Source organism: Melanotaenia boesemani, chromosome 14 (assembly GCF_017639745.1).
Source record: "Melanotaenia boesemani isolate fMelBoe1 chromosome 14, fMelBoe1.pri, whole genome shotgun sequence".
NCBI lineage: Eukaryota > Metazoa > Chordata > Actinopteri > Atheriniformes > Melanotaeniidae > Melanotaenia > Melanotaenia boesemani.
In genome coordinates this window covers 2,124,177-2,138,931 of record NC_055695.1, presented here as the reverse complement: position 1 = coordinate 2,138,931, position 14,755 = coordinate 2,124,177, and the positions used below count along the sequence as shown (strand labels likewise).

The 14,755-nt window shown below is 44.7% G+C and overlaps 1 protein-coding gene across 9 annotated transcripts in view; it reads left to right on the top strand.

The window, feature by feature from the left end:
• The window catches only part of mast2 (microtubule associated serine/threonine kinase 2), a 193,746-nt gene that overhangs the window by 129,008 nt on the left and 49,983 nt on the right, over positions 1-14,755 (top strand). For 7 of the 9 annotated variants that reach the window (XM_042006040.1, XM_042006037.1, XM_042006036.1 and 4 more), the window contains 4 exons: positions 2,996-3,071; positions 9,456-9,476; positions 10,655-10,733; positions 11,869-12,023. In XM_042006040.1, the coding sequence (XP_041861974.1) occupies positions 2,996-3,071; positions 9,456-9,476; positions 10,655-10,733; positions 11,869-12,023 (331 nt within the window). The remainder of the gene's footprint in view (positions 1-2,995; positions 3,072-9,455; positions 9,477-10,654; positions 10,734-11,868; positions 12,024-14,755) is intronic. The other 2 variants (XM_042006038.1, XM_042006043.1) reach the window with 1 other exon arrangement.

Here is a 14,755-nt window from a genome sequence, read left to right as displayed (position 1 = left end):
ATCAGAGCGATCCTGATTGATCAGCATCATATAGTTTATCGATCAGTGGATGGGGTCCTGCTTCACACTCGCGGCTGTTTACCTGATGTAGAAGCTGCTGGTCCTCCACCTGCGGACGCCGCTGGTATTAGCTTCCATTTCACCCGATGTGTAAAGGACCATTTCATGTTTTTAATTTTGTTTTGTTAGACCAGGTCCTAAACAAAAACTACTTACACTCTTCAGATCTGGGCTGATATTCTACTCGGCATCTAGATTCTCTGAAACTGTTGGTTCTATTTCTGAAAATGCCAGTTTGGCTAATTTAAGAACCTTTTTGGCATCAAGACCAAATTAGACCAAGTTTTATTAAAGAGATGAAGCAGGAAAAATCCAGATTAGCAGGATGGACATGAACTCCACCAGTTCCCTGACCCCCTAAACCACAGGACCAAGACCAGAACTGACCCCCTAAGCCACAGGACCAAGACCAGATCTGACCGCCTAAACCACAGGACCAAGACCAGGACCAGAACTGACCCCCTAAACCACAGGACCAAGACCAGAACTGACCCCCTAAACCACAGGACCTGGACCAGAACTGACCCCCTAAACCACAGGACCTGGACCAGAACTGACCCCCTAAACCACAGGACCTGGACCAGAACTGACCCCCTAAACCACAGGACCAAGACCAGAACTGACCCCCTAAACCACAGGACCAGGACCAGAACTGACCTCACTAAACCACAGGACCAGGACCAGAACTGACCCCCTAAACCACAGGAGCAGGACCAGAACTGACCCCCTAAACCACAGGACCAAGACCAGAACTGACCTCCTAAACCACAGGACCAAGACCAGAATTGACCCCCTAAACCACAGGACCAGGACCAGAACTGACCTCACTAAACCACAGGACCAGGTCCAGAATTGACCTCACTAAACCACAGGACCAGGACCAGAACTGACCCCCTAAACCACAGGACCAGGACCAGAACTGACCCCCTAAACCACAGGACCAGGACCAGAACTGACCTCACTAAACCACAGGACCAGGACCAGAATTGACCCCCTAAACCACAGGACCAAGACCAGAACTGACCCCCTAAACCACAGGACCAGGACCAGAACTGACCCCCTAAACCACAGGACCAGGACCAGAATTGACCCCCGAAACCACAGGACCAGAACCAGAATTGACCCCCGAAACCACAGGACCAGGACCAGAATTGACCCCCGAAACCACAGGACCAGGACCAGAATTGACCTCACTAATCAATCAAATCAAATCAAATCAAACTTTATTTATAAAACACTTTCACATACCAAGTGGTACCCAAAGTGCTGCACCGGTAAAATAACGATGCATAAAAACATCAAAACAACAATAAAGAGAAAAGATGGTACAAAGCCTGGCCGGATGATCGTACTCTGGAGTTAAAAGCCAGTGTAAACAGATGGCTTTTAAAAAGAGATTTAAAATCATTCAGGGTTCTTGCAGGCCGGAGTTGCTGCTGAGGAAAAAGCTCTGTCTCCCCGACTCGAGTCCTAGCAACTCCTAACCGCATGTTTTCCTCTGACCTCAGAGCTCTACAAGGACGGTGATGGTGCAGAAACTCAGACAGATAGGGAGGAGTCAGACCATTTAAAAGTCAAAAGTAAAATTTTAAAAGAAATTCTAACAGAGAGGCAGCCAGTGAAGGGAACGTAGAACTGGAGCAATCCCGTCTGGTTCCTGTTAACAGGCGGGCAGATGAGTTCTGGACCAGCTGTAGACGGTGGAGGAGAGACTGGTCAGTCCCTGAATAAAGCAAGTTGCAGCGGTCCAGTCTAGAAAAGATAAAAGCCTCAAATGATAAAAGCTAAACTGGACTACTGCACTGACCTGCTTGTCAAAGGTAAAAATCAAAGACAACCCCAAGATGTTTAATAAAGGACGGCCAACAGCACTGCTGCATCCTGCCAGCAGGTCAGTTTTCCCAACAGTGATGACCTCTGTTTTACTGAGGTCCTGTTCAGGTCCTGTACAAAAAATTAGAAGTCGGACCTATGGGATCAAACGTCCGACCTTGTGGCTGGCACAAGGTCAGACCAAAACAGACCACGTCACATGTCTTAATCCTCCTGTGGATGAAGGTAAATTAGTTCCTCTTCTTATCTGTCTGCTCAGTTCCCGTTAGCTTCCATCGGGCTTCGAGCGTCCATCGTCTCCACCTCCATCCTTCATCTTCATCACTTTAAATCTCTCCCTTCCTTTCAGAACTCCTGAAGGAACAACCTGAACGTGACCGATGATTTAGTCTGGATCTAAACAAGCTTTTTACCTGAATCCATTTACAAAATCACATTTTTATGAGTTTCTTTGCTTTCATCCAGACATCTGATTTGTTTCAAACCAGTCATGTCAGGGAGATCTGGACTGGAGTGCTGGATGGTTCGGTGTCTGGAGCTGGTCTGCTCCAGCTCCACATACGAAGCAGTTCATTTAAAGCCTTATCTTAAACTCAGTAGGGTTTCTGATTCTGGGTCCTCTCTAGTGGCTCTTGTAATGTGGTTATATTTGGTAGCTCTGAAAAGATAACGACTCTTCCTGCTCATCAAAGGCAGATTCTTAACCTTTAAATCCTGAACCAAATAAAAATGGGCAGATAATAAAATTTTCTTTTTTATCTGGTCTTTATTTTGCCCTTTAACAGTGTTTAAAAAGTCTAACAGTCAGTTTACGTACGTGTGCTGTTTATTACAATGTGATATGTCTGAATTATTGTAGACGTCCACCAGGGGGCAGTAGACAAATATCAGATTGTTTACACTTCCGTTTGGTGGAAAAGTTTCTACCATGTTAGAAACCAGAATTAAGATGTTAAAATCTGAACTGACTTGTTCTACAAAGCATGTAAATGATCTGAAATACAGTTTATGGATTGTATGAACATTATCTGTTTATTAAAAAGTCTGAGGTTGGATTCTCCTGATGGCGATGATGATGATGATCCCGCTTCTCTGTCTTCAGGCACCAGCCCGTTGGACAGCCCTCGCAACTTCTCCCCCAACACGGCCGCACACTTCTCCTTCGTTCCAGCTCGCAGGTGAGACACCTGGTGTAATGGGATACCTGGCGTAATGAGACACCTGGTATAATAAGATACCTGGTGTAATGAGACACCTGGTATAATAAGATACCTGGTGTAATGAGATACCTGGTATAATAAGATACCTGGTGTAATGAGATACCTGGTATAATAAGATACATGTAATGAAACACCTGGTTTAATGAGACACCTGGCATAATAAGATACCTGGTGTAATGAGATACCTGGCGTAATGAGACACCTGATATAATAAGACACCTGGTGTAATGAGACACCTGGTGCGGTGAGACACCTGGTGTAATTAGACACCTGGTTTAATGAGACACCTGGTATAATGAGACACCTGGTGTAATGAGACACCTGGTGCGGTGAGACACCTAGTGTAATGAAACACCTGGTTTAATGAGACACCTGGTATAATGAGACACCTGGTGTAATGAGACACCTGGTTTAATGAGACACCTGATACGGTCAGACACCTGGTGTAATGAGACACCTGGTGCGGTGAGACACCTGGTGTAATGAGACACCTGGTTTATTGAGACACCTGGTGTAATGAGACACCTGGTGCGGTGAGACACCTGGTCTAATGAGACACCTGGTATAATAAGATACCTGGTGTAATGAGACACCTGGTGTAATGAGACACCTGGTGTAATAAGATACGTGGTATAATGAAACACCTGGTATAATGAGACACCTGGTATAATGAGATACCTCGTGTAATGAGACACTTGGTGCGGTGAGACACCTGCTGTAATGAGACACCTGGTATAATAAGATACCTTGTTTATTGAGACACCTGGTATAATGAGACACCTGGTGTAATGAGACACCTGGTGCGGTGAGACACCTGGTGTAATGAGACACCTGGTTTATTGAGACACCTGGTGTTATGAGACACCTGGTGCGGTGAGACACCTGGTGTAATGAGACACCTGGTTTAATGAGACACCTGGTATAATAAGATACCTGGTGTAATGAGACACCTGGTGTAATAAGATACCTGGTATAATGAGACACCTGGTATAATGAGACACCTGGTATAATAAGATACCTCGTGTAATGAGACACTTGGTGCGGTGAGACACCTGCTCTAATGAGACACCTGGTATAATAAGATACCTGGTTTATTGAGACACCTGGTATAATGAGACACCTGGTGTAATGAGATACCTGGTGCGGTGAGACACCTGCTGTAATGAGACACCTGGTGCGGTGAGACACCTGGTTTAATGAGACACCTGGTATAATAAGATACCTGGTGTAATGAGATATCTGGTGTAATGAGACACCTGGTGTAATGAGAGACCTGGTGTAATGAGATACCTGGTATAATGAGAGACCTGGTATAATAAGATACCTGGTATAATAAGATACCTGGTTTAATGAGACACCTGGTGCGGTGAGACACCTGGTGTAATGAGACACCTGGTGTAATGAGACACCTGGTGTAATAAGATACCTGGTGTAATGAGACACCTGGTGTAATAAGATACCTGGTATAATGAGACACCTGGTGTAATAAGATACCTGGTGTAATGAGATATCTGGTGTAATGAGACACCTGGTGTAATGAGAGACCTGGTGTAATGAGATACCTGGTATAATGAGAGACCTGGTATAATAAGATACCTGGTATAATAAGATACCTGGTTTAATGAGACACCTGGTGCGGTGAGACACCTGGTGTAATGAGACACCTGGTGTAATAAGATACCTGGTGTAATGAGACACCTGGTGTAATAAGATACCTGGTATAATGAGACACCTGGTGTAATAAGATACCTGGTGTAATGAGACACCTGGTGTAATAAGATACCTGGTATAATGAGACACCTGGTATAATAAGATACCTGGTATAATGAGACACCTGGTATAATGAGACACCTGGTATAATAAGATACCTGGTATAATGAGACACCTGGTGTAATGAGACACCTGGTGTAATAAGATACCTGGTGTAATGAGACACCTGGTGTAATAAGATACCTGGTGTAATGAGACACCTGGTATAATAAGATACCTGGTATAATGAGACACCTGGTGTAATGAGACACCTGGTGTAATAAGATACCTGGTGTAATGAGACACCTGGTGTAATCAGATACCTGGTATAATGAGACACCTGGTATAATAAGATACCTGATATAATGAGACACCTGGTATAATGAGACACCTGGTATAATAAGATACCTGGTATAATGAGACACCTGGTGTAATGAGACACCTGGTGTAATGAGACACCTGGTTTATTGAGACACCTGGTGTAATAAGATACCTTGTGTAATGAGACACCTGGTGCGGTGAGACACTTGGTGCGGTGAGACACTTGGTGTAATGAGACACCTGGTGTAATAAGATACCTGGTGTAATGAGACACCTGGTGTAATAAGATACCTGGTATAATGAGACACCTGGTATAATAAGATACCTGGTATAATGAGACACCTGGTATAATGAGACACCTGGTATAATAAGATACCTGGTATAATGAGACACCTGGTGTAATGAGACACCTGGTGTAATAAGATACCTGGTATAATGAGACACCTGGTATAATAAGATACCTTGTGTAATGAGACACCTGGTGCGGTGAGACACCAGGTGTAATGAGACACCTGGTGCGGTGAGACACCTGGTGTAATGAGACACCTGGTGCGGTGAGACACCTGGTTTAATGAGACACCTGGTATAATAAGATACCTGGTGTAATGAGATATCTGGTGTAATGAGACACCTGGTGTAATGAGAGACCTGGTGTAATGAGATACCTGGTATAATGAGAGACTGGTATAATAAGATACCTGGTTTAATGAGACACCTGGTGCGGTGAGACACCTGGTGTAATGTGACACCTGGTTTATTGAGACACCTGGTGTAATGAGATACCTGGTGCGGTGAGACACCTGGTGTAATGAGATACCTGGTGTAATGAGACACCTGGTGTAATAAGATACCTTGTATAATGAGACACCTGGTATAATAAGATACCTGGTGTAATGAGACACCTGGTGTAATGAGACACCTGGTGTTATGAGACACCTGGTGTAATAAGATACCTGGTGTAATGAGACACCTGGTGCGGTGAGACACCTGGTGTAATGAGACAGCTGGTGTGGTGAGACACCTGGTGTAATGAGACACCTGGTGTAATAAGATACCTGTTGTAATGAGACACCTGGTGTAACGAGACACCTGGTGTGGTGAGACACCTGGTGTAATGAGACACCTGGTGCGGTGAGACACCTGGTGTAATGAGACACCTGGTGTAATGAGACAGCTGGTGTGGTGAGACACCTGGTGTAATGAGACACCTGGTGTAATAAGATACCTGTTGTAATGAGACACCTGGTGTAACGAGACACCTGGTGTGGTGAGACACCTGGTGTAATGAGACACCTGGTGCGGTGAGACACCTGGTGTAATGAGACACCTGGTGTAATGAGACACCTGGTGCGGTGAGACACCTGGTATAATAAGATACCTGGTGTAATGAGACACCTGGTGTAATGAGACACCTGGTGTTATGAGACACCTGGTTTAATGAGACACCTGGTATAATGAGATACCTGGTGTAATGAGACACCTGGTTTAATGAGACACCTGGTATAATGAGACACCTGGTGTAATGAGACACCTGGTTTAATGAGACACCTGGTATAATGAGACACCTGGTGTAATAAGACACCTGGTATAATTAGACACCTGGTTTAATGAGACACCTGGTATAATTAGACACCTGGTGCAATAAGGTACCTGTTGTAATGAGACATCTGGTGTAATGAGACATCTGGTGCGGTGAGAGGAAGCATGTCCTGTAATAAATATCAGTTTAGAGTCCAGGAGGACAATGTGTCCTGCAGATTTTAACATGGATGTGTGTGAAACCACTGATGATGATGATGATGATGATGGTAATGATGATGAGTGTGTGAGCTGATGAAGATGCAGGGATTGCTCTGAATGTCACTCAACGATAACCCTCTTATCTGGACAGACTGATTACTGAGCAGGAGAGCCGGGATTTTTAATATTTCCCCTTCCTGACGGACTGATGTTTTAAGTCCATGACCAGATTAAAAAAAAGGTTGAATTTAGCTCCACTTCTCTTTGAAGGATGCTTCTTACATCCTGCCAATATGATGCTGTTTCCGTGGTAACAGCCCTCTCCTTAACTGAACCCTTAGGCCATTTCCATGACAACATCATCAACTGTGTGAGGCGCAGCAGCCAAAAAGAGCATTAATCCTGATCTGAATAGGAAATCCATCAGTGTCCTGACACTGACCTGAAAGCTCGATCTGCTGACTGAGGCAGCGTTGCCATCATGTGGCAGAGGACGGTACTGCAGACTGGAGGCTGGTACTGCAGACTGGAGGTTAGTACTGCAGACTGGAGGTTAGTACTGCAGACTGGAGGCTGGTAATGCAGGCTGGAGGTTGGTACTGCAGGCTGGAGGTTGGTTCTGCAGACTGAAGGCTGGTACTGGAGGCTGGAGGTTGGTACTGCAGGCTGGAGGTTGGTACTGCAGGCTGAAGGTTGGTACTGCAGACTGGAGGCTGGTACTGGAGGCTGGAGGCTGGAGGTTGGTACTGCAGGCTGGAGGTTGGTACTGCAGGCTGGAGGTTGGTACTGCAGACTGGAGGTTGGTACTGCAGACTGGAGGTTGGTACTGCAGACTGAAGGTTGAAACTGCAGGCTGGAGGTTGAAACTGCAGGCTGGAGGTTGAAACTGCAGGCTGGAGGTTGGTACTGCAGACTGGAGGCTGGTACTGCAGACTGGAGGCTGGTACTGGAGGTTGGTACTGGAGGCTGGAGGTTGGTACTGCAGACTGGAGGTTGGTACTGCAGACTGGAGGTTGGTGCTGCAGGCTGGAGGTTGGTACTGCAGACTGGAGGTTCGTACTGCAGGCTGGAGGCTGGAGGTTGGTACTGCAGACTGGAGGTTGGTACTGCAGGCTGGAGGCTGGAGGTTGGTACTGCAGACTGGAGGTTGGTACTGGAGGCTGGAGGTTGGTACTGCAGGCTGGAGGTTGGTACTGCAGGCTGGAGGTTGGTACTCCAGACTGGAGGCTACCAGGATCAGTCTGATTCCAGATCAGAGTGAAGATCTGACATAAAAGATATTAATTGTGTGCTGCTCTACATTTCAGGAAAAATGATCATTTTTTGCTTATTTTACTAACTGTTAAGTCTTTACAACGTCAGTCCAGCAAGAGTTGGGACATTTATGTAAAATGTAAAAACAGATTTCTGATTTACAAACATTCTAAGATGGATCAGCTGGTTAAAAACCTGTTTATTAAACCATTATTGATGCATCTTTTTCCTTTTTTCCACTATTTACGTTCTGTAGATGATGGAAACTAGAGATTGGTTGATTAATCGATTGATTGATCGGTCCGTCAGTCGGTCAGTCGATTGATTGAAAAAAATTATTTGAACACAGTAAAAAAAAATAGAAATAAAAACCATTAAAGTTGAAAAGGAGTGGGTGGGAGCTTCCCACCCTGGTAACTTAGTCATTATGTCATCATCAGCTTCTCAGCATTACATCATCATATACTAAAATAATAGTAATAATAACTGAACTCAGTACAGTCACTAGTACAATTTATACAAATATAGTTATACAATAATAATAATAATTGAACCAACAACAACGGTATAATAATAGTGACAATATAATAATGATATTATTATGTTTATGTGAGCTGTATGTTTACAATAATTATTTACAATGATGCAGTAAAAATAATAATAATAATCAGTTTATATAAAAACCTCTTCATTCCAGACCGTTTCTGTACTGTTCTATTATCATATCTTTATATATGGATATCTTTACATATATCTATAACACAGACTGCTCTCTGTTGTCATATTAATAAAGTTTATTTTATAATTGTTGCTCCAGACCTCCATACAGCACGTTGGGTATTAATGAACAATGAAGTGTATAAAGTGATTTATAATCCAGAACTTGTGTCTGATGCGAAGCTTATTATCTAGGATCACTCCCAGGAATTTTATCTCTTTTCCATGTTTCCATGTGTGTGTGTGTGTGTATCATTGTTGTTTTTATAATTACCAAAAACCACGACCTCCGTTTCTGAGCCTGCGTCCAGTTTTACTTCTGAGGCTCTGCAACGTGTTCTTGATAGAAATCCCTCCAGTCTTTATATTTCACAGTTTACAGAATTTCCCAACTTTATTCTGAAATATAAACATTACAAACGGGGTCTCAGCTCCAGTTTTGATGAGGCTGGTTGGTTGTGTGTTTACCATAAACCAGGTAAATGAGTTTGTTGGTGGTCTGTAATCAGGACTGAGGGGTGTGACTGATGAAATCAAACCACTGTCTTGTCTTTCTCACAGTCACGGACACAGAGCCGACAGGTAACGTCTCAGCTTTGACCTCCCACCTCTTCCTCCTTCACCGTGCCGCCTCCTTCCTGCCCTCTGCCTGCATGGCCGAACACACACACACACACCTCATCAAGCGCTGCTGACCTTCTTCTTCTACTGCTCAACACGCTGCACATGTGTCACACCCTGACCTGGAGGCAGCATTTCAACCTCAGAACAATTTCCCAGACGGTTTTCAAGCTACTGTAACGTAGCTTCACACTCTACTCCAGCTTTTTATGGTCACTTCTTATGGAGGAGTATCACCATGGCAACCTAAACTCAGGGGCAAGTTCAGCTCATGATATGAGAAAAAGACGTGAAGGCCATAAAACACACACACACACACATATATATATGTGTGTGTGTGTGTGTAGCAGGAGAATGAGGATGTGGATTGCGACTGTACAAACTTCGCTGTCAGTAACAAACAGCTGATTTTAGAAAATATGTTTTCATGGTGCGACCCACATGCTCATCTCAGCTGCTCAGCCCACAGATGCTTTTTCCTTGACTTGGCTCCACTTGAACAGGAAGTAAACAATCTTTTCTAGTGGTAGAAGATTTACTACCAAGAAGTTGTGTTGCATCAGATCAATTTACTGCCCTGGCTAAGTTATTATAAAAGTAAGATGATTAAAAATGTTTATCTGCTGGTCTCGTTTCATCTCCAGCTCGTCATCTTCAGTGTGTTTCGTTATCATATCCAGACTGAGTTCAGTCAGACGTCTGGTCTCAGCATCGCTTCGCTGATCTGTCAGCCCGAACCTGCTCCATCCTGAAGGTTGCCATGGAAACGCTGACCTCGGTGGCCTGAAGGGGAAGATGTTTCTGGGTATTTGAGGTTGAAGTGCAGCCAACAGCTGAGACGATATCTAAACACATCCTGGAACGTTGCTCCTCCGAGACACACCTGTTGTGTGTTTATCTCCAAACATCCGGCTGCTGCAGGTCTGATGAAGACGTCTGAAGGGGGCCTGACCGTGAGCAGCAGCTCTGATGTTTGGAGATGTGATGAGGGTAGATGGATCAGGGTGACCGTCTCCTCCCGTGGCCCTTGCTTTCTCTCCATCCCGTCCTGTTTCTGTTTGCCCTCCTCCGTCTGAAATGCTGTTGGCTGGATGTGACGTCAGGCTCTGAGGTGTTTTCTCCTGTCTGTCTGTTTTCAGGACGGATGGCAGACGCTGGTCTCTGGCCTCCTTACCCTCCTCTGGATATGGAACCAACACTCCCAGCTCCACCGTCTCTGTAAGTATCCCCATGTTCCCCATGTTTATCTGTACCACCTGTACAATACATCCCCCCTATAAACTGCTGCCTGTAAAACAGAAAACTTAAAAAGAAGCAAAAGGACATAAATTCCGTCCGATGGATGGAGGTTTAGGTTAGGAAGACCCAAACTGCACGCACTAACCGGGGAGGGAGGCAGGGTTTACAGTACGCAGATATTTTTGTATTTTGACATATTTTCTGACACCTGCTCTCTGTGAGCAGTTGGGCGTGTGCTCACGAAGAGCCAGAAATGTTGTCGTTTAAACCAGATAAATAAGATCAGACTGAGGGTGGATGAAGAGATGTTCAGCTTTACGTTGCTGAATCCACTCGATTCCACTGGTCTTTAGGACCTTGAGCACATCAGACCAGGTCCTGCTGAAAAACTGAAAAAAAGAGTTTATTTATTTATTATTCTATTGTAGTTTATTTATTTATTCAGGAGGCACTACAGAAGCAGATTTTCTCAGTGATCCCCCCATCAACGGCTAATCCAGCATCATCTCCGTCCTCCCAGCACTGTGAGGTCTCTCCAGACTCTGGTCATCTCTTCCTCTGATAATGTCCTCTTTGCTAAATCAGCCATGTTCAGCGCGGCCGGTGGGTTGATGCCCGCTTGCTAGTGTGTGACGCGCTGCATAAAGCTGCAACTTCTCTGCAGAATAGATGTCACTGTGCCATCAAGTGGGTCGGCTTTGGGGTCCGAAAGTTATGTAATAAGTCTTTACCATAAAATTTTGTGTTTATTTTACTAAACACAAAAGAGTCATTTCAGCTTCTATATATAGTAAATAACCTTTTGTATGTAATTTTTTTTGTATAATTTTGGGCCCAAAATGTTAATGAATCAGGTTAAAGTGGAAGATAATCATCTGACCGTGTTGGACAGGTGATGCTGAAAGAAAATATACTAAACAAAGGAGGGCAGACATATTTTATGTGGTATACAAAGGCTGTAAAGGTTAGTCATGAATGTGGTACCTGAGACGTGGTACGAGAACCTTCTTTAGACCCCTAGCCCTTAGACTAACCCTGTCCGATCTGGTCCCGCCTCACCCCCCCACAGTAGCTGGTTGTAATCTGTGCTCCCTCTGTGCTCCTCCTCTCACAGTCCTCCTGTTCATCTCAGGAGAAGCTGCACCAGCTGCCCTTCCAGCCCACGCCCGACGAGCTGCACTTCCTCACCAAACACTTCAGCTCGGAGAGCATCACGGACGAGGAGGGCCGGCGCTCCCCCGCCATGAGACCGCGCTCCCGCAGCCTCAGGTAGGAGCGTTTAATGAGGGCCCATTCCGGTCCGGTTTGGTTTCATCATGCAGCGCTCTGCAGGACGGTGGTGCCTTCACTTACAGCTCGTTCCCGTCACGATTCATGCTCAGCTTCCACCGACAGCTCTGCAGCTTCACGGTTTCCACATATTCCAAAAGCTGCTGTCAACATAAAGCTCTACTTATGAAAATTCTCCCGAGTCCGAGTCAACAACAAGAAGAAACTGAGCTCGTTTTATAAGCTGCTGCCTGACATTTCAGCTTCCATCTGAAAACGTGAGCCAGCTTCATGCTACAGTACAGACACAGTGCAGGTGCATCAGCCTGGCTTTCATACATGATACATCACAGTGTGAGATTCCAGCCATGGAGGGCTTCGGCCCCTTTTAGATGTTTCCCAGCTCCAACACACCTGACTAAAATGAATGGGTCATTGTTGACAAGAAGCTGCTGGATGTCTTTGATTTGAATGAGGTGTGTTGGAGCAGGGAAACAACAAAAACCTGCAGGATAGCGACCCTCCAGGACCAGAGTTTGACACCCCTGGACTAAATAAAGCTTAAAATGAGCTCTGCTGAGTCCTGTATTCATGAACTCTGTAGCTGTAACAAGGGACACCACGATTGCTTGATTCCACAATTAATTCCGAATGAAACTGCAGTGATCGTGAAGATTCTCCATATCATGACTTTCCATTACAGATTATGTGTCAAACAGCAGCCATTCTGCTAAAGGACAGCTGGAAGCCAGATGTTTTTCCTGCTTTCTAAAGAAAGGTTCAAAATCATTTTTATGGTATAGTTCCCAGAAAGAAGCCTCCCAAGTCCAGGTAGAGGTCCTCTCATCTAATTTCTCTGAGAGAAGTCCACGGTTATTATGTAGGATTTATTTATTCTTTACACAGCAGAGGAAACTTCTGGTTACTTTACTTAGTTTCTATATCATTTTTTTAATTGTTGGCATCAAAAGACAGAAAGATAGACAGTATGTATTTTATTCATTACTGTGATGTCAGAATTATTGTAGTGGAAAAACTGCCCACCAGGGGGCAGAAGACCAGTATCAGATTAAATAAGCAGGCTTTAGAGGAAAGTTTCTACCATAAAGTGGTGAAATAGGGCTCGGTAACTGGATCAGAGCTGATTCATTAGATGTTAAAAGGTTAATGCTCATCAGATGGTTCCTAGAGGAGTTTATGGACCTCAGAGGATTTAAATTAGCATCTAAATGTCATCGACAGCTGAATGATGTAAACCCAGCATCCCGTTGTCTGGTTCTTCCTTTGTGGACATCTTCACTGTTTCTGATTTTTCAGACTGAACCATAAGGAAGTTAAATCCCAACACACACACACATCAGCATGCTGTGTGTGTGTTTCAGCCTCCACAAAGGTCAGCCTCTTTTCCTCCGAGTTATCCCTGATAGGTGGTCCTCATAGACATGTGATTGAGTCCGTCCATCAGCAGCTGGATTTCACCTCCATCCATCCGTCTGTCCATCCTCTGCCTGCTTATCGCTGCAGACACATGATGACTTCTTTCATCCTGTGACATTAAAGCAGGCGAGTCGGGTTTGTGGAACGTATCTGATCAGAATCCCACCGTGTCGGCGGCATCCCGTCCTACCTCACATAAACAGGTTATCTGCATCCTGTCGGGAAGCAGAACAGAATAAAAACACTCAGAAAGGGAGAAAATGAAATATTAAAAAGTTAAGACGGGGACGTTCCAGCAGCCTTCAGGTTTATGAGTCTGTAATTACAGCGATGAGGAGACAAGCCTGTCACCACATCCGTCCATCAGCTGAGGACGAAGGACTGCTGGAGGAGCAGAGGAGTCAGACAGTGAGGGAGGGAATGAAATAAGAAACATGATGATGATGATGATGATAATTGGATCCAGGAAGACAGAAGAAGTGTCGGAGTAAATGAAAATTTGCTGTTATGATCATTTTATGACTGCTGTGAGAAACGACTCTCATTCTTTTGGTTTCTGCTTTTTATTCTTCCCTTCCTCCCTGTGTTCTCCGTATCCACGTTCAGTTCTCTCCAAAAGTCCCGATCCATGGTCCTGATCCAGAGTCATCATGATCCAGAGTCCCGATCCAGTTCTCATGTGATCATGTCTTACTTTGTTAATTAATAGTTCTCCAATTTTTTTAAGGTCTTTCTCAGTTTATCTGTTTTTTTCCCTCATTTCTATTCCAGTCCTGTACCAGACCAGTTCCATTCCAGTCCTGTACCAGACCAGTTCCATTCCAGTCCCGTACCAGACCAGTTCCATTCCAGTCCTGTATCAGACCAGTTCCATTCCAGTCTTGTACCAGACCAGTTCCCTTCTAATCCTGTACCATTCCAGTCCTGTACCAGACCAGTTCCATTCCAGTCTTGTACCAGACCAGTTCCAATCTAATCCCGTACCATTCCAGTTCCATTCCATTCCTGTACCATTCCAGTTCCATTCTAATCCTGTACCATTCCAGTCCTGTACCAGACCAGTTCCATTCCAGTTCCATTCTAATCCCGTACCATTCCAGTTCCATTCCAGTCCTGTACCATTCCAGTTCCATTCCAGTCCTGTACCAGACCAGTTCCATTCCAGTCCTGTACCAGACCAGTTCCATTCTAATCCTGTACCATTCCAGTCCTGTACCAGACCAGTTCCATTCTAGTCCTCCACCATTCCAGTTCCATTCTAGTCCTCTACCATTCCAGTTCCATTCTAGTCCTGT